This window comes from Dipodomys spectabilis, unplaced genomic scaffold, assembly GCF_019054845.1.
Source record: "Dipodomys spectabilis isolate Male_0828 unplaced genomic scaffold, ASM1905484v1 ptg000108l, whole genome shotgun sequence".
Lineage (NCBI taxonomy): Eukaryota > Metazoa > Chordata > Mammalia > Rodentia > Heteromyidae > Dipodomys > Dipodomys spectabilis.
The window spans coordinates 21,262,706-21,281,512 of NW_024870785.1; the positions used below are offsets into that span (position 1 = coordinate 21,262,706).

Below are 18,807 nucleotides of genomic sequence, written 5' to 3' on the forward strand. Positions count from 1 at the left end.
CACAGCTCCACTTCCAGCTTTGTTTGGTAGTTAATTGGAGATAAGAGTCCCAGACTTTCCTGCCTGGGCTGGCTTCAAACCTGGGATCCTCAGATCTCCAGCCTGAGCAGCTAGGATTACAGGTGTGAGCCACCAGCACCAGGCTTCTTCCCACATTTTTGAAGCCCTCCCTTTGTCGCAATGTGCAACAGAAGGGGTGGCCCGACTGCGTGGGGCTCCCATCGGGTTACTGATCACCCTCTCCCTTGCACCTTCAGTCTGCTCCCCCGGATTCTATGGCCATGGCTGCGCCCAGCCTTGCCCCCTCTGCGTGCACAGCAGCGGGCCTTGTCACCACATCAGCGGTGTCTGTGAGTGCCTCCCGGGCTTCTCTGGAGCCCTCTGCAATCAAGGTACTGTCACCAGCTGGGGAAAGCACAAGGCAGGTAGGGAGGGAAGATGATTGAGTACCACATGGCAGGAGACAGTGAATGCCATTATGTAGTGAAAGGGACAGGCACAGAGAGGTAAAATGACACCTGTGGTCTCAAGGCTAACAAGTAGCAGAAATGAATTTGGACTCTGAACACCCTTTGTCAGAAGCAGGGAAAATAAACTGGACAGTGGTGGCTTACACCTGTCATCCTAGCTATTCAGGAGGCTGAGATCTGAGGATCGAGGCTCAAAGCCAGCCATGGCAGGAAAGTCCTTGAGATTCTTAACTCCAATTAACCACCAGAAAACCAGAAGTGGCGCTGTGGCTCACGTAGGACAGTGCTAGCTTTGAGCAATAGAGCTCAGGCTTAACCCCCAGGTCCTGATTCAAGCCCCATGTCCCACCCAAAAAACAAAAGGCAGGGGAAAATGACATGAACAGGTACCCAGCAGAAGAGATACCAAGTGTCTGTGCTGAGTGTCAGGCACAAAGAAAGGCAAGAGAAGCTGTGGGAGCATGGGGACAGCTCTAGCATTGGCTGGAGACAGACTTCCCTGGAGCTCAGGATGCTGCCCTACCTCACCCTTGACTCCATACCGTCAAGTCCAGGCTGCCACCACCCTCAGCAGGAGTTGGATAGGGAGGTAAAGCTCACCAGTATTGGTTTGCCAACACACCAGCCATCTATATAGAAAAGCCATGCTTTGTTTTCTGTTTTGGGGGGAGGAGATGTTTATTATGTAAAGTAATTGTACAAAAACATGAGGGGTTTCAATTCAACATATCCGTTTATGAGGATAATGCATCTTGATCACTGTCGCCCTGGAAATGCCATGCTTTGTAATGTCTGCAGATTTCTGAACGATAAAATATTCCCGCCATGGCTTCAAAGTGCCAGTAGTTATTATTTGTTTATTTATTTTGTGCTGATACTGGGGCTTTTCACTCAAGGCTGGTGCTCTACCACTTGAGACACACAGCTCATCTTCTGGCTTTGTAGTAGTTAATTGGAGATAAGAGTCTCATGAATGTTTCCTGCCTGGGTTGGCTTCAAATGGTGATCATCAGATCTCAGCTTCCTGCATAGCTAGGATTATAGGTATGAACCAATGGCACCTGGCTATACTAGTGGTTTTTGTGTGTGTTTGTGCAGGTGTGCACATGTGCTGATCCTAGGCTTGAACTGAGGGCCTGGACTCTGTCCTTGAGTTTTTGTACTTAATGCTGGCACTCTACCACTTGAGCCACAGCTCCATATTTGGATTTTTTGGTGGCTATTTGAAGAATAGAGCCTTGCAGACTTTCCGGCCCAGACTGGCTTTGAACTAATCCTCCTATCTCAGCCTGCTGAATATCTAGGATTACAGGCATGACCAGCTCCCAGCTATGCCCCACTGGGTTTTTATGTTTGTTTGTTTTTGCTAGTCCTGGGGCTTGAACTCAGGTCTGGGCCTTGCCCCTGAGCTTCTTTTGCATAAGGCTAGCACTCTACCACTTGAGTCACAGCACTACTTCCAGCTTTTTCTGTGTATGTGGTACTGAGGAATGGAACCCAGGGCTTCATGCATGTGAGGCAAGTGCTCTACCACTAAGCCACATTTCCAGCCCAGTGTTTTAGTAACACCATTCACAAAGATTCCTCACCATTAGCAAGAAGTGGGGAGGCCAAGAGCTGGCCCCCAACACACACTGCTCACATGTGGCTACTTAGAGCCAGATCGTCACATGTGGATGGTCTGGGGAGGTGCAAGGCTGTGCAGGATTTTAGCTGGGCTCCAGGCCATGTAAGTGAAAGGTACAGCTTGGGAGAAGCACAGAGACTGGACCTGGACCTGCCCAGCCAGTCGTGAACGGCTGGAGATGGAAGGGGAAGGTGGCTGATAAAAGTAGGCTGGGGCCTTGAGAACATCTTTGGATATAACCTTGAACACCAGCTGGAAGAATTTAAGGGATCAGAGGTAAATGTAGAGCTTATGGCAACTTACAAGGTCACCTCAGCAAGGATCACATCTGGCCTCTGCTGAAATACTTCTCTTGATGGAGAGCTCACTACCTCTCAGGGGAAACCCATTCTTTTGATGAATTATCCCTGCTGAGCTTGGCTATTTGAGTCGGGGAGGCCTGTTAATATGTATGAGTGGAAAGTTGATTCCACGATGCATTGAGGTCATGAGAAGTTTAGACCCCAGGGAAACAGATGTGACAGTTTCATTTGCTTGAAACCCTCCTAGGAGAGTTTAATCATCACCCGACAGGCTGAGGTTTACTTATTAAACATCAGAGACTCAGCCCGTCAATATAGCTAGGCCCGGTCTAAATTAGGGCCCGGGCAGCCCGAGGAGTCTCTCTCGCATCCTCGTTGTCTGATTTATTGCCCATTGGCCTAATGAGTATTTTCCACATATAGATCTAATAGAGTTTGCTATTAATGGCAACTGCCCTGGTTAAGTCTCAAACCTTGTAAAAAATTGAACTGACACTTTTCTAATGACTGGCTTTCCACCGAGTTACAAATTACAGACACTACTTGTGCAGAATCATTAAACATAGATTAAATCTATAACCAGATGTTTTCTTTGCAAGAGACCTCTATTCCCAGCCATGCTGCCCACCCACCCCTGGCTCGCTCTTGATTCAACTAAGAAGTCGACCAATTAATGTATTAGACTGATCGCATTAGCAGCTCTGCGGGTGAATGTGTCAGTCTTGTGTATGTGAGAAAGACTTCAAAGAAAAGACTGTCCTGATAGAGAATCTTAAGAGTCTGTGTTGGGGGTGGAGATTTAGAGGAGTGGGGATAAGCTCCAGCATCCTGTTCCCCATGGAAATAAGTCTAGGGTTTGGTAGGTTCCCCCATACAAAGCATCTCCCAGAGGCAAGGAAAGGGGGATGGGTGATTTTTGATTTTTCTGCAAGCTTTGAAAGGTGAGTCTGAGCTGCAAACAAGGACGGCGTGGTCATCCTGCCCATGAGAACCTGGCTGGAAATTAGGGAAACCCTTAACCAGGTTTGGTTCCTCTCCCTGTTTCAAAGGCCAAGAAACAGACAGGCTGATGTAGTTGGCTCAAAGGTACTGAGCTGCCAAGGCACTGTTCTACTCCTAGCTACTCAGGAAGCTGAGATCTGAGGTTCAAAGCCAGCATGGGCAGGGGAAAAAAAATCCATGAGATTCTAATCTCCCATGAACCACCAAAAAGCCAGTAGAGCTGCAGCTCAAGTAGTAAAGTGTCAGCTTGGAATGAAGAAGCTAAAGAATAGCACCCAGGACCTGAGTTCAACACACACACACACACACACACACACACACACACACACACACACACACTGTATGAGCCAGTAAGTTGCTGAACATTTCCAGTGCCTCAGTTTCCCCATCTGTAAGGCGGTGTTAGCCACAGAATAATGAGGACATATAATAATGACAGCATTACAAAGTTAAGTGAATTAATGTTTGGGAAACATTTGCACAGTGTTGGGGTGAAGCTCAGGGCCTTGCCCAGAGTTGTACTGTCACTGAGCTATACCCCCAGCTTATGTGAAGCACTTCTATCCATCATGGCTTGGGTAGGGTACAGCAAGGGGCAATGGGAAGCAAAGGCACTGGACAGAGCACAGAGGAGCCACGCCCACCCCCACCACTTCCAGCCTGTCAAGTGATTCCACCCGCATGCCCAGCCCCTTCCTCTGTAAGAGCTCCTAACAGTTTCCTGCCGGCTACAAGGATGGATATGAGGGGCACAAAGCAGTTAGGTGCAGAAGGATGATCATGGCTGCGGCCCAGAAACCTCCGGGCACAGCTGTGGGTGGTGGCATGTGTGGGAGGGCAGGTGCCAGCATGTACTGTGCCCACAGTGTGTGCTGGAGGGCACTTTGGGCAGGACTGTGCGCAGCTCTGTTCCTGTGCCAACAACGGGACCTGCAGCCCCATCGATGGCTCCTGCCAGTGCTTCCCTGGATGGATTGGCAAGGACTGCTCACAGGGTAAGCCCCTCACCCTCACTGCCCACCCCGTGAATGCTCCAGACAGAACCTCTCTGCCCTGACACCTCCCACTTCAGGGCTGAAATCTCCCACTGCAGATAGCATTGCCACCTGATTCCCATTTTGCTCCCTAGCTAACGTTACTAAGACTGACCATGCATATTGTTAAATGATGGTGTTAAAGATATTGATATTGTTGACAGTCCCGTTAAAGATATTGATATTGTTGACAGTCCCATTAACGATATTAATCCCAAGAATTAATACTCCATTAGCATCTGTGCAAGGAGCAGTCTGAGTTAGTTTGTACTGGGGCAGAGGATCAAGGTCTGGCATGCTGGAATTGTGTGTGTGTGTGTGTGTGGCACGCACGTGTGCGTGCGTGCTGATTTAGGAGCTTGAACCCAGAGCCTGGGCATTGTCCCTAAGCTCTTTTGCTCAAGGCTAGCACTCTACCACTTGAGCCACTGAGTTCCACTTCTGGCTTTTTAGTGGTTCATGAGAGATAAAGAGTCTCATTTGCTGCCCAGGCTGGCTTTGAACTGAGATCATCAGATCTCCACCTCCTGAGGGGCTAGAATGACAGACATGAGACACCAGCACCCAGCCATGCTAGAATTTTTATGATGATATTGATAAATGATGTCCTGGCCATTCCAGGCCTGGATAGTGCATGTGTTCAGACTAGGTGAGCCCGGTCTGATGCACAGATAATAACCCCCCAGTTTAAGGGGGAAGGGACCTAGTCTCTGCGCTGTTGGATAACTTACCATCCTGATGGTGAGACCCCATCAGTCCCAGTTAGATGGCTGGGCCTGTGGGAAAGTTGGCACACACTGTAAGCTAGTGTTTACCCACATGCTTCAAATCAGCCGGTCCCTCTAGAGGGGACACACAGGAGGGCCCCCCCAGGCTGGGCCACCAAGAGGCAAATAAAGGAACTCTGGGATGACAGCCTCAAGCCCTTGACAGCCAGGAAAGGTCATCATGTCCATCCTGGCATCCTGGATCTGACGCCAGATTCCCCTTCCTTTCTCCACCTTGCCTTCCTCTTCTGCATCCCCATCCCCCACAGCATGCCCACCAGGCTTCTGGGGCTCTGCCTGTTTCCACACGTGCAGCTGTCACAATGGAGCCACCTGCAGCGCAGAGGACGGGACCTGCCACTGCACCCCGGGCTGGACGGGACTTTTCTGCACCCAGCGTAAGCCCCGCCTCCTGGCTTCAGCAACTCCCAATCCTGTGCTGCGACCTACTGGCCATCTTGGGCAGAGCCCTTGCCTATGGCCTGTCCTGAGGGAGGGAAGAGTCTGGACTCCAATGTGGGGAGTAGGGGCAGGACTAAGTACTCCAACCCTCAGCCAGACCAGACTCTCCATGCACAGCAAGGAGATGGGGCCTGGCCTTTGCTTCTGAAGCTCCACATACCCCACCAGCATGGTGTGGAGGGTTCAGAAGGCACTGATACAAGTTCTCACTGTAGCCCCTAGAGAAGCTGAGAGGGGCCCAACTGCACCCTACACTTGTTCCATCTTTCCTGCCGCCACTGTGACCTGAGATCTTGTTCCTCCAGGCTGTCCAGCAGCGTTTTTCGGAAAGGATTGTGGGCGTGTGTGTCAGTGTCAGAATGGTGCCAGCTGTGACCACATTAGTGGCAAGTGCACTTGCCGAACAGGCTTCACCGGGCGCCACTGTGAACAGAGTAAGCCAACCCAACCGGATCCCGGAGTTGGGACCTAGTCTTGACTTTTGTGGCTACTGCTAGGGAAAGACTGAAATCATGCCTGAAGAATCACTTCCTCTACTTGGGGCCATGGACCTTGAAGGCAGAGCAAGTGTGAAGAGGTGATGAAGGACTAGAGGAAGGCCAGATCTTGTTTTGTTTTTTGCCGTCCTGAGGCTTGAACTCAGGGCCTGGGCACTGTCCCTGAGCCTCTCTGTGCTCAAGGCTAGCATTCTACCACTTGAGCCACAGCGCCACTTCTAGGCTTTTCTGTGTATGTGGTACTGAGGAATGGAACCCAGGGCTTCGTGCATGCTAGGCAAACACTCTATCACTAAGCCATATTCCCAGAGCTCAGTCATCATTCTTTTGTTTCTTTTCAGGGGAGGGTATCGGTCCTGGAGCTTGAACTCAGCCTGGGCACTGTCTCTGTGGTTTTGTGCTCAAGGCTAGTGCTCTACCACTTGAGCCATAGCTCTACTTTTAACTTTTCTGGTGGTTAATTAGAGATAAATCTCATGGACTTACTTGCCTGGGCTGGCTTTGAACTTTGATCCTCAGATCTCAGCCTCCTGAGTAGCTAGGATGACAGGTGGGAGCCTCCGGTGCCTGGCTCTTGGGTTCTCTTTAAAGCCCTTGTGGCATCCAGTCCAGGGAGAGTGCTGGTTAGAGGTGCTGGAGGAAGGTGTAGGGAGAGGAAGCTCTGCCCTCTCCTCTGTTGCACCCTGCCCTACCAGGGCCATATACTCTGTCCATCCTCATATGCTGGGTGCAACACCGTTGGGCTATAGGTAAATAGGCTTTAACTCTGAGTTGGAATATACCTATGGCCGCCCCTCCACAGAGCAGGAGGGGAGGATGGTTGCATCTCACTGCCTGCCCTCTGCCTGCCACACAGGATGTGCCCCAGGAACCTTTGGCTACGGGTGTCAGCAGCTGTGTGAGTGCATGAACAACGCCACCTGTGACCACGTGACTGGCACCTGTTACTGCAGCCCTGGATTCAAGGGAATCAGGTGTGACCAAGGTAATATGCAGGGGGCAGAGTACCGGGGCAAGGGCTGTGGGAAAGGATCCCATGCGGACTCCAGAAGTTCCTACCACGTGAGTGGGTTTCTAAGGACTCCTCCCTCTATTCACTCAAGAAGGGAGGGTTGGGAGAGAGCAGAGTTTAGTGTCATGGCTTCCCTGTGCTCATCCCTGGTGAGCTTCCCCCTAAGACAAGCCAGGGCTGACTAGCTGTCAGGTTTTTCTTGTGCCTGTGAAGTGTTCTTGGGCAAGTCATTTCCTTGAAGATAGCCATGCCCATGCAGTCTGTGGCTGTGATCACTGAGAATAATGAGGTAGTTGCATAGCCCCACTCAGCCAGCTGCTGACGGCCAAGGAGGGGTCTGGCAGCTGGGGAGCCAGAAGGTGACCCCTACACTGGACCAAGCAGCAGCAGAGGGTCTAGGCCTATACACATATAGACACAGGCAGCACGCTAGCTAGTATTGGATGTTCATGACTTCTTGGTGGTGGTAGGTTATGGTCCCTTATTTATTTTTATTATGAAGGAGATATAGAGGGGTTACAGTTACATAAATCAGGTAATAAATACATTTCTTTTTGAGTAATGTCACCCCCTTATGGTCACCCCCTTATGGTCCTGATCTTACAATTTACCAGGTCCCACAGCTGGTAAGCAGAGGGGTAGATTCTGGTTTTTTCCTGACTGCCAATTATTTTATGATCTTGGATGAGTTACATTAACACATTGCTTTTTTTCATCAATGGAAAAAGAAATCATGAAGGCCTTTGTGTAAGCATGTGTGCCAAACCTGGGGCTTGAACTCAGGGCCTGGACACCATCCCTGAGCTGCTTTTGCTCAAAACTAGCTCTCTACCACTTCAGCCACAGCTCTACTTCTGGCTTTTTGATAGTTTACTGGAGATAGTCTCATGGACTTAACAACTGGGCTGGCTGTGAACTGTGATCCTCAGATCTCAGCCTCCTGAATAGGATTACAGGCATGAGCCACTGGCACCCAGCTGTAAAGGCTGTTTTCATTGTTTCACATACATACAACTTTCTCCCCTTGTTAAGAGTTTAAGCAACTGAGGCACAGTAAGGGTTGGGGTCACGTGGGTTTTCTAACTCCAGATCCAGGAGAGGGGAAGAGCGAGCAGGCTGGCCCTAGGCTCAGATCCTCCCTCTCCCCGCAGCTGCCCTCATGATGGAGGAGCTGAATCCGTACACCAAGATCAGCCCAGCTCTGGGCACAGAGCGGCACTCGGTAGGTGCCGTCACGGGCATCGTGCTGCTCTTGTTCCTAATCGTGGTGCTACTGGGCCTATTCGCCTGGCGCCGGAGGCGACAGAAAGAGAAGGGCCGGGACCTGGCTCCCCGTGTCTCCTATACCCCTGCCATGAGGATGACCAGCACCGACTACTCCCTGTCAGGTAAGCTGAGTGTGGTACTCCCCATGCCTCGTCCACACACATAATGCAGAAGGGCCACCTCGTGTGTGTGGAGGGGGGGCACTGGGGGTTACTGTGGATGGCACAGTTAACCTCTGCTGGATCATCATGAGGATAGGGAACAGGGTGTTTCCTGCAGCCTCAGCTGAGCAGCTGTCGTAGGAGGCCCTGGTAGTGGAATTAAGGTAGCAAAGTTTGACCAGCAGTAGGACAATGTGGGAGGAAGCTGGAGGGGGTCAGCCTGGGGCAGCTGGCCAGATGCTTCCTCTCCAGTGAGCCCTGGGCTGGTGCTGTGATGACAAAGACAGGCTTAATATAAACAGTAGAAGGCAAAATGCTCTGAACCCTAGAGTCTCTTGGTCACAGACGTCTGCATAGGCCAGCCTGGGTGAGCACAGGATGTTGGCTCTCCCTAGCTGGCTGGCTTCCAGCCTCCTGAACCATTCCTACTAAGTGATGCATGCGGAATGGCAGCACAGACGGAGGTGCCCCAAGTGCAGATCTTGTCCCCTGGGTTTCAGCCAAAGCCAACATCTGCTGTGTGTGTGTGTGTGTGTGTGTGTGTGTGTGTGTGTGTGTGTGTGTGTGTGTGTGTGTGTGTGTGTGTGTGTGTGTGTGTGTGTGTGTGTGTGTGTGTGTGTGTGTGTGTGTGTGTGTGTGTGTGTGTGTGTGTGTGTGTGTGTGTGTGTGTGTGTCTTGGAGGGTGTTCTTCTATAATGAGAACTGAAGGATGGGTTTTCCCATGCATTCCTTGGGCATTCCCCCAGGCCTGTGGAGGTTTTTTTCTGGACTCCTGAGGAACAGGAACAAGGTGCTTTGACCCTAGGAAAGAAGCAAGGGCAAGAGTTACCCCAGACCTAAATGAAAGCCCAGGGGCATGGAAGCCTGTGGAGCCCACATTCCTCCACAGGATGGAAGCATCCCAGGCTCTCTATAGACAGGGGCACAGTGAACTCCAGGAAGCTTGGGGGTAGGGGAGTTTCAGGTGTCACTTTGCAGGGTACAATCAATAAACATCCCAGCCCTTGTACTAATTTTTTTTTGGGGAGTGGGGTGTCTCATGCTAGGGCAGGTATATGATGGAATATGGCACCTTGTTCTCTTCCTAGATTTGTCTCAAAGTAGCAGCCAGGCCCAGTGCTTTTCCAATGCCAGCTACCACTCACTGGCGTGCGGGGGGCCTGCCACCAGCCAGGCCAGCACTCTGGACAGGAACAGCCCCACCAAGGTACCGGGTCCCTGATTCCCCAGCTTCCACTGTTCTTTGAGCCCTCCCCTTTGCTCAGGAAAGAAACGCACCCCCACTTACAAACAGGGAGTCCGGCAAGTATGCAGTCTCCTGGACAGGTCCTTCCCTGACAGCTCCCAGCATAACCTAGCTGATAATATAGCTAGATGTCCTTGGCCTAGTTGTCTCGGTCTGTATGTGAAGATAACGGAGTACACCGTGTAATGTGCCAGAATCTGTATCAAGATGATTGAGAGGCTGGGAAATTACTTTTGTAATCCTAGCTGCTACTTGGGAGGATCAGGGTTCAGAAGCCAGACGAGTAGTAAAGTTCATGAGATTCCCCCTTCTCAACGAATAACGGTGCAGTGACACATACCTAGCATTCTAGCTAAATGGAAGACTAAGATTGGTAGATCATAGTTCCAAGCCAGCGCAAGCACAAAAGTTCAAGAGATTCCATCTCAATGGAAAGAAAGAAGCTGGGCATGGTGGTACAGGCCTATCATCCTAGCTACAACGGGAAGCCTGCCCTCTGGGAGAAGAGATCAGATCTCACAAATAAGTAGGGGGGAAAAAGGCTGGAGCCAAGCGCTGGTGGCTCACACCTGTGCGCCTAGCTAACTCAAGAGGCTGAGATCTAAGGATCCAGTTCAAAGCCAGCCCAGGCAGAAATGTCTGTGAGACTCTTATCTCCATCACAAAAAGCCAGAAGGAAGCAGAGCCGTGGCTCAAGTGGTAGCCTTGAGCACAAAAGCTCAGGGACAGTGCCCAGGCCGAGTTCAAGCCCAGGACCAGCAAAATAAAAAGGCTTGGAGGCCTGGTTCAGTGTGCCTGCCTAGCAAGCACAAGGCCCAAGGCTGAAATCCCAGTACAATACTGCCAAAAACAGAAACAAACATGGCAAGGTGTAATGGATTCATGCTGCACACTCTTTGACATCTACCTACACACATCACACATGCACACACACTCCAAACAGCACGACCACTGGGGGAGTGGACAGACTGGCTTTCTAGAACATCTTTCCTGGGCTGGGGCATAGCATTCATACACCAGCAGCTCTTCAGCACCTTGTGTGCCCTCTGGAGAATGACTACCAGCACTACACATTACATTTCCTGCCAGAGACCTGGGATTATTACAGCCCAAACCCCACAGCAACAGTAACAGACTCAAGGACAGTGGTTGTGGCCACGGTCAGCCTAATCCCTATGAAAGAGGAGCACTGAGTGCCTAGAAGCCCTCAAGTGAGTGTGGCTGTCAGGCTCACTCCATGGCCCACAAACCAGGATTCAGGTCCCCAGGCAAGAAATGATAGCATCAGGCCTTATACAAAGGGCAGCTGTGAGAATGAATGCAAGGAGAGGAAGAACTGAACTGTAAGCCTCCAGACACCCCCCACCCTGGGGCTTGCCCTCCGCCATGGAAAGGGGATTCATACTGCCCAAGTCTCAATCTGGGCTCAGCTGACTTGCTTCCCCACTCAGAACCAGCTTGGTTCAGGCATTCTTGGCTCTTAAGAGGCCCTGCTGCCAGGCACCAGTGGCTCAACACCTGTAATCCTAGCTACTCAGGAGGCTGAGATCTGAGGATCAGGAAAAAGCCAGCTGGGGCAGAAACATCCAAGATTCTTATTTCTAATTAATCACACACAAAAAAAGCCAGAAGTAGAGCTGTAACTCAAATGATAAGAGTGCTAGCCTAAAGCAAAAGTAGCTCAGGGACAACATCCAGGCCCTGAGTTCAAGCCCCAGGGCTGGAACACACAAATATACACAAAGTGGCCTTGATCTTGTCCCTACCCCCTTGCCATACAAAGTCCTCTGGGAATCCCCTAACTGCAGCCTAACAGTTTGGTTGGCTCTGATGTCACTAGCCTCAGGCAACATCTGCTTCTCTTCCCTCAATGGTCCAGGGGTTGGTGATCTGGGGCTGGGCCGAGTGGCAGCTGGGGAGGAGCATTTGGGCCACTAGGTTATTAATGGCTCTCCTACTCTCCAAACAGCTGAGTAACAAGTCCCTTGACAGAGACACAGCAGGCTGGACCCCCTACAGCTATGTGAACGTGTTAGGTCAGTAGTGGTTTCAGTCTGGTCCTCCCTATCATGTCCTCCCCTGTTCTCCCCTGTTGGGAGGCCCTGTCCCAGCTCAAAGGAAGAGGGTTACAGGTTCTAAGCATGGGTTTCCCCCAGGAGAAGGGATATAGGGGGGGAAAAAAAAACCCAGGCCCATTTTGACTGTCATTAGCAACTGAAGCCCAGGGCTGCCTCTATTTCTTTAAGAGTATAGGGAATGGGTAGTTATGCCTGGGGAACTACAGGGGAGATGGCTAGGGCTGGGTTATAAGGACTCCAGATGGAAAAGGAATTCTAACCCAGGCCTTTCCAAGGTACCCCTTTCAAGGGGCTTCTTGCCCTGGTGGGCACCTGTTCTGGTGGAAGTGGAAGTGGCGGGAAGTAAAGGCAGATGGCCTCAGCTGTGGCAGACGCCACAGGCTCCTCCAGCCCAGACTCCTTTGAGTGCTTAGCCAGAGGCCTGGATTCCTTGCAGGCTGCCTCTCCCCTGACCCTGCCTCCTGACTCCTTCTCACCCCTCTCCAGCCATACCAGACCCTGGGAATAATGGCTCCTCCCTGTCATTCCTCTCACTAGACTCCCATTTCCAGATCAGTGCCCTGGAGGCCAGGTACCCGCCCGAGGACTTCTACATTGAACTTAGACACCTCAGCCGCCCCGCTGAGCCACTCTCACCAGGTCAGACCCCCCAGCCCTCCCCCTTACCCCACCCCCCACCCCCAGACCAGGCCCCAGCACCTGCTTTACTCTCCATCCCTGCCCTTTGGACCACCCCCATTGTCCCAGAACTCTTTGCTGTTGAGGCCTCCTTCCTAAAATGATCTAGTCGCCCACCAATGCCCCATCCAAAGAAGGCAGCCTGTATGAAAGCCCCCCATTCATCCTCTGCTCTCACCATGTAGGTGGGTGTGGATGAACTAAGCTACTTTTGGTAGAGGGCACAAGTCATAACTGCACGCCCTACAGCTCTCAAATTGTGACCTAGAAGCACTGAGAAATGACAGGGATGTCAACACCTTTGGGGTTTCTCTGGGCCCTGTTGGTATGGATAAGAGTTGGCTCTCTTGCCCCAAAGCCTAATATCCCCGCAGAGAGACCCCCTAGACCTACCAGTGTTCTAAACTGAGCTCTCTCTCAAACACTAGATTGGGTGGTTGGGTAAAGATCTGGAGAACCTGGGTTAGAATCTATCAATACTCCTTGAGCTCCAACTTGGTATCTTGAGAGAGACTCGGCAAGTCAGACTTGAAATCAGGGCAAGGAATTACAAAAGGAATGAATGCAGCCAGCACTGATGGCTTATGCCTGTAATCCTAGCTACTCAGGAGGCTGAGATCTGAGGATCGTGGTTCAAAGCCAGCACAGGCAGTAAAGTCTGTAAGACTTTAACCACCAGAAAACCAGAAGTGGTGCTATGGCTCAAAGTGGTAGAGAGTTAGCCTTAAGCAAAAGAACTTGCAGAGACAGTGCCCAGCCCGAGTTCAAGCCCTGTGACAAACAGAAAAAAAGAATGAACAAAGAACATGGCTTTTCTAGGTCATCAGCCTGAGCTGAGGCTCCCACTGGCTGTAAATCTCAAGGAGAAAGTGAGCATCTCTACTAATCCCTGAAGTTCCTTGGCACTGGTAGCACTGGGAATCAAGAGTCTGAATCATCTACTTTGGGGCAGGCATGGGAAGCAAGGAATTTAAGCCCAGGCCAAGCAGGCTGTGTTATTTGTTGTGGATCCCTTGAACAGTAAGGCACTCAATGAGGCGCCACCCCTCAACACTATATGGTATCTCTGGCCAGAATGGGAACATCCTTTGGACTCAGGCCAGATTCCTCTCTGCTTTACAGACCTCAGCCCACAACCACAGGAGCGAGAGTACCAGCCACTGTCATTTGTTAGCTCACACGCAGGCAGAATGCTAGTAGGGCAGCATACTTGGAGGAGATCTGAGCTTTAACTGCAACTCAACTTCACATTTGCTGGTATGGACTTGAACAAGTTTCTAACACTTGTTTCATAAAAAGGAAAAAAAAAAAAGTTAAGAGCTTGGTGCTGGTGGCTCACACCTATAATCCTAGCCATTCAGGAGGCTAGGATCTGAGGATGGTGGTTCAATGCCAGCTCAGACAGGAAAAGTCCAGGAGACTCATCTCCAATTAACCACTAGAAAGCCGGAAGTGGAGTTTTGCCTCAAGTAGGAAAGGACTAGCCTTGAGTAAAGCAGCTCTAGGGCAGTGCCCAGGCCCTGAGTTCAAGCCGCAGGACCAGTACACACACACACACACACACACACACACACACACACACAAAGTTAACAGCCTCACTGTTCTCCTTCAGGGAGGGCAAAGGAAGCCCTTGCCAACAATGAAGGGCCAAACAGATGGCAGCATTACAAACCATTGCAGTCATATTTCCAAAGGGTACAGGTAGCCTATAGCCCTTCTAGAAAAACCTGGGCCTTGTTCTGCTGTGTCACTCAGTAATATGTTGTATAAGGCAGATGCTCCGAGTGAACCCCTATAAACCAACTTGAGAGTCACATGGAAGAGGTATCCAGACAGCAGTGGTTGGTCTTCAGTGTCAGGAACCTGGGAAAATGCAGCCAAACTGTACTTTAGTAAGCACTTGCTGGATGCCTTTTTTGGTATCCTGTCCTCAGTTCAGCACTGGGGAATAAAGGAGGGAGGGACTTCGCTTTTTCTGAGCCACTCATTAATGTCTCAACCTGGGAATGTCAGACTGTTTTGTTTTTCTGGGATCACCAGTAGCAGAGAATACAAGCTTGGCTCAGGAAGCTTGAAAGCTCTGCTTCTTGGTGAAGCTCAAGACCAGGCATTGTGGGAGCCTGGGAAAAGATAGCACAGTACAGCACAGGGTAGAAACAAATTCTTGGAGTTGAAAACCATTGGCAGTAGGTGCCACTGGTTCACACCTATAATCCTAGCTACTCAGGAGGGTGAGATCTGAGGACTGGGATTCGGAGCCAACTTGGGCAGGAAAGTCTGTGAGACTCTTCTCTCCAGTTAACCACCAGAAAGCAGAAGTGGCGCTGTGCCTCAAAGTGGTAGGGTGCTAGCCGTGAGTGAAAAAACTCAGAGACAAGCAGGGCGCTGGTGGCTCACACCTGTAATCCTACCAACTGAGGAGGCTGAGATCTGAGAATCACAGTTCAAAGCCAGCCTGGACAGGAAAGTCCATGAGACTCTTATTTCCAATAAGCCACCAGAAACCGGAAGTGGCGCTAAGGCTCATGTGGTAGAGCACTAGCCTTGAGCTGAAGAGCTGAGGGACAGTGTTTAGGTCTAGAGTTCAAGCTCCATGACCGACAATAACAAAAACCTCAGGGACAGCACCCAGGCCCTGAGTTCATGCCCCACCCAAAAAAAAAAAAGTCTCAACTATATGCAAATAGTCTGCTCCTCTCCCCCTAAATGGCAAGTGAGTAAGCCGGCTATGGATGAGAATGAATGTATTTCCTATAAAGATGACTAATCAAGAACCTGGTGACATGTCTACCTCTCTTTTGAGCCAGGCAGGAGGAGACAGCTGAGGCAGGTGAGAAACTGTCCCCACTTCTATTCCTAAATCCAACAGGACAGAATTAGGAACATCATATCCTTCCCTAACGTTAGTAATTAACTAGTACAGCTGCATCCGTACTCTACAAGTGGAGCCTTGAACTTTGCCTTCGGTATTCCCCTAATGGGAAGGTTGTGTGTGCTAGGGGGCGCTGTAGCTTATGTTAAGAAGTGTTGTCTGCTCAAAATAATTCAGGTTTTCTAGCAATAAACTATTTTCTGGATAAGAGAAAAGGGAAATAAAAGGGGAGGGGAGGATCCCCAGGCAATCTAAAACCTCACCGCCCCATTTTCTTTCCTTATATGATTTGTATGCAGGTGCTTGTGGAATGGACAGACGTCAGAACACATACATTATGGACAAAGGCTTCAAAGGTACAGTATCCAAACCTGATGTCCTGTTACAAAGGGCTTAGCAAGACAAAGAGCACACATCTGGAAATGGCCAGAAATTCTACCTGAGAGACTGCGTATCCCAGTTCCATTTCTAAAAAACAAAACAAAAAAGCTCAAAGACCACAGGACCTGGGGCCACTGGGTAGCTCTGCCCATTAGGAACAATCATAATATTAATGAACTCATCTTTCGGTTTCAGTCGCACTTGCTTAGCAAACGCTTGTGGGGTTTCTTTTATAGATGCCAACTAAATGTCTGTGGAAATGTAGAACGTCATTATCCAACCAATTAGTATGAGTTAAATTGATTATAAAACCTGAAATAAAGTCAGTCTACTTGCCCCCTAAGGCCTCCTGTCATTGTGCTGCACCTGCTGCCTTCCTGGGGCACAAGAAATGAAAATGACACCCACTGTTAATAATGTGTGGCTCTCACCCTAGAGGAAGGCTGCTCCCAAGAGTAGAGAACCCAAGACAGACAACCTAACATTTACAGTAACTTCAAGTTGGATGGATCATCCTTCTAGAAAGTCTATAGGTGAATGAAGCCAAAATGAAAGATCAAGTCCTTCCCCAGTTTAGATCTTAGGTTTAAATGCCAGGAAAGAAACCAGAGGGCTTTGGAATTCTGTCACTTGCTAACAGTGGTTTAAGACCATCAACTCCATGAAATGGGAACCCTTCTGCACGACATCTTAACAATTATATTAAATTAAAACTGTCAGCCCTGGGACAGTCTTCTCACAGACAAGGTTGAGGTAATTTTGCCACTCTTACTCTACTGCCTGTCCTACAAAGTGCCCAATAAGATCAACCTTAGCCCAAGGTATAACCACTTCCCAACCAAGGAGAGCTAGTTGGCTATAACACTTGGGAAGACAGTTTTCAGAGGTAGATGAAGCCAAGCACTGTTGGCTCATGCCTGTAATCCTGGCTACTCAGGAGGCTGAGATCTGAGGATCATGGTTCAAAGCCAACCCAGACAGGAAGGTCCATGAGACTCTTATCTCCAACTAACCACAAAAAAGCCAGAAGTGGAGCTATGGCTCAAGTGGTAGAGAGCTATCCTTAAGCAAAAAAACCCAAGGACACAGTGCCCAGGCCCTGAGTTCAAATCCTTGGATACACACACACACACACACACACACACACACACACACACACACACACACACACACGCACACACACACACACGGGTAAATAAGGGACAGCTGTAGTAGTAAGTAATGTTTTCTCAGCATTTGGTAGGATATTTAAGCCCAAGAGAATTGTTTGAGGACAGGCAGTCACACATATGCCCCCAGCCAGCCTGTGGGCAGTTATTCCCTTGGCAATTTTCTGAGACTTTTGACTTAAACCATCCAAATTGAGACAAGCCCCCTTCCTGTATGTGAGGCTGCACACAGAGAAGACAGGTCTATTATTTCATCACCGTGACCTGGGATCTTAGTTTCTTTCTCCAAGAATGGAAGCCGGGTGTGATGGTACCTGCCTATAATCCCAGTAATTTAGGAGGCTGGAACAGAAGGATTGAGTTTGAGGCCAATCTATAATACAAGGCCAGCCTAGGCTACCTACCAAGACCCAGTTTCAAAACCACAAAACAACGAAGTAGGGATTTGTCCAAAAGATCTCTGAGGGCCTTCCCCGCTCTGAGAACGTACATGACTCAGATGTGGAATAAGCTCAGACAGGCCCAGACACCTAATAAATGAGCACACAACTTTCCTATGTATGTTGTCATCCTGTGATTGTGATTAGAATGGCTGCTTTTCAACTCAAAACCATAAATGTAAAACCAAGCTCAGGAAAGCAGTGCCCCTGCCTCAGCACCATCTCACTCCTGTTTTATAGGCCTGGGCATCTGAGCATCTGTGTGAGCAGGTAAGGCAGCCAGATTTCGTTTCACTATTCTGGCTATAATCATCCCTTAAATGAGAAAAGAGAACTGTGTACCCGAGTATTAAGGGCTAACACATCAGAACAAATGACTTTAAAAAGAAAAATGTCAGCCGGCACCAGTGGCTCACCCCTGTAATCCTACCTACTCAGGAGGCTGAGATCTGAGGATCGTGGTTCAAAGCCAGCCCGGGCAAGGAAAGAGACTTATCTCCAATAAACCACTAGAAAACTGGAAGTGGCACTGTGGCTCAAGTGGTAGAAGCACTCACTTTGAGCTGAAGAGCTCAGGAACAGAGCCCAGGCCCAGAGTACAAGCCCCACAACCACCAACAAAAAATGTCAGTGCCTTACAGAAGTACTTAGAAGACACAGTACAGATGCTGTTGTGTAATTGCTTTATACCACACATTAAACTATTTTCTGAAGTTTCAAAGACAAATCAACTCTTAGAATTGCTAAAAGAGTCCATAGCTGAAAGAGATCTGTGTGGCGTTGACACAGCGCTGTTTGGGGTTTTGGCTTCTTTCTCTTTAAAAAGGAAAATGTCTGGGCACCGAGGACTCGTACCTGTAATCCTAGCTACTTGTGGGGAGGCTAAAATCGGGAGGCTCTTGATTGAAGGCCAGCCTGGGGGAAAGGTGGCGGGCGAGTTCAGTATACCCCTTCTCAGCCAATAGCTGGGCGTGGTAACACACATTTGTCATCCTAGCTAAGACTGGGGTGGGGGTGGCAGGGGCGGATACAGTAGCTCTAGGCCAGCCAAGTCAGGAAAGTTTGTAACAGTCTCAACAAAAAGAAGTTGAGCATAATGATGCACAACAATCATGCCAGCTACAGAAAGAAAGAAACAATATAGGAACGTTGAGGTCCAGGCACATATCTGGAAATGAGATGTCCTCCCTTCCCTCCCTTCCCAATCTCAAAAACAACCAGTGTAAAAAGGGCTGGAGGTTTGGCTCAGCAGTAGAATCTCTGCCTAGCAGGCTCCAAGCTCAAACCTCATTACTTGGCCCCCACCCCCTACCCCCACCTCAAAGGAAGGCATTCCTAACACC

The 18,807-nt window shown here is 49.8% G+C and overlaps 1 protein-coding gene across 2 annotated transcripts in view; it reads left to right on the plus strand.

Moving 5' to 3' along the window:
- The window catches only part of Megf11 (multiple EGF like domains 11), a 183,389-nt gene that overhangs the window by 159,250 nt on the left and 5,332 nt on the right, over positions 1-18,807 (plus strand). Inside the window, exons 14-23 of one of the 2 annotated variants that reach the window (XM_042687634.1) lie at positions 258-392; positions 4,268-4,396; positions 5,472-5,600; positions 5,970-6,098; positions 7,018-7,146; positions 8,325-8,561; positions 9,689-9,807; positions 11,816-11,882; positions 12,462-12,563; positions 15,774-15,830. In XM_042687634.1, the coding sequence (XP_042543568.1) occupies positions 258-392; positions 4,268-4,396; positions 5,472-5,600; positions 5,970-6,098; positions 7,018-7,146; positions 8,325-8,561; positions 9,689-9,807; positions 11,816-11,882; positions 12,462-12,563; positions 15,774-15,830 (1,233 nt within the window). The remainder of the gene's footprint in view (positions 1-257; positions 393-4,267; positions 4,397-5,471; positions 5,601-5,969; positions 6,099-7,017; positions 7,147-8,324; positions 8,562-9,688; positions 9,808-11,815; positions 11,883-12,461; positions 12,564-15,773; positions 15,831-18,807) is intronic. The other variant, XM_042687633.1, reaches the window with a different exon arrangement.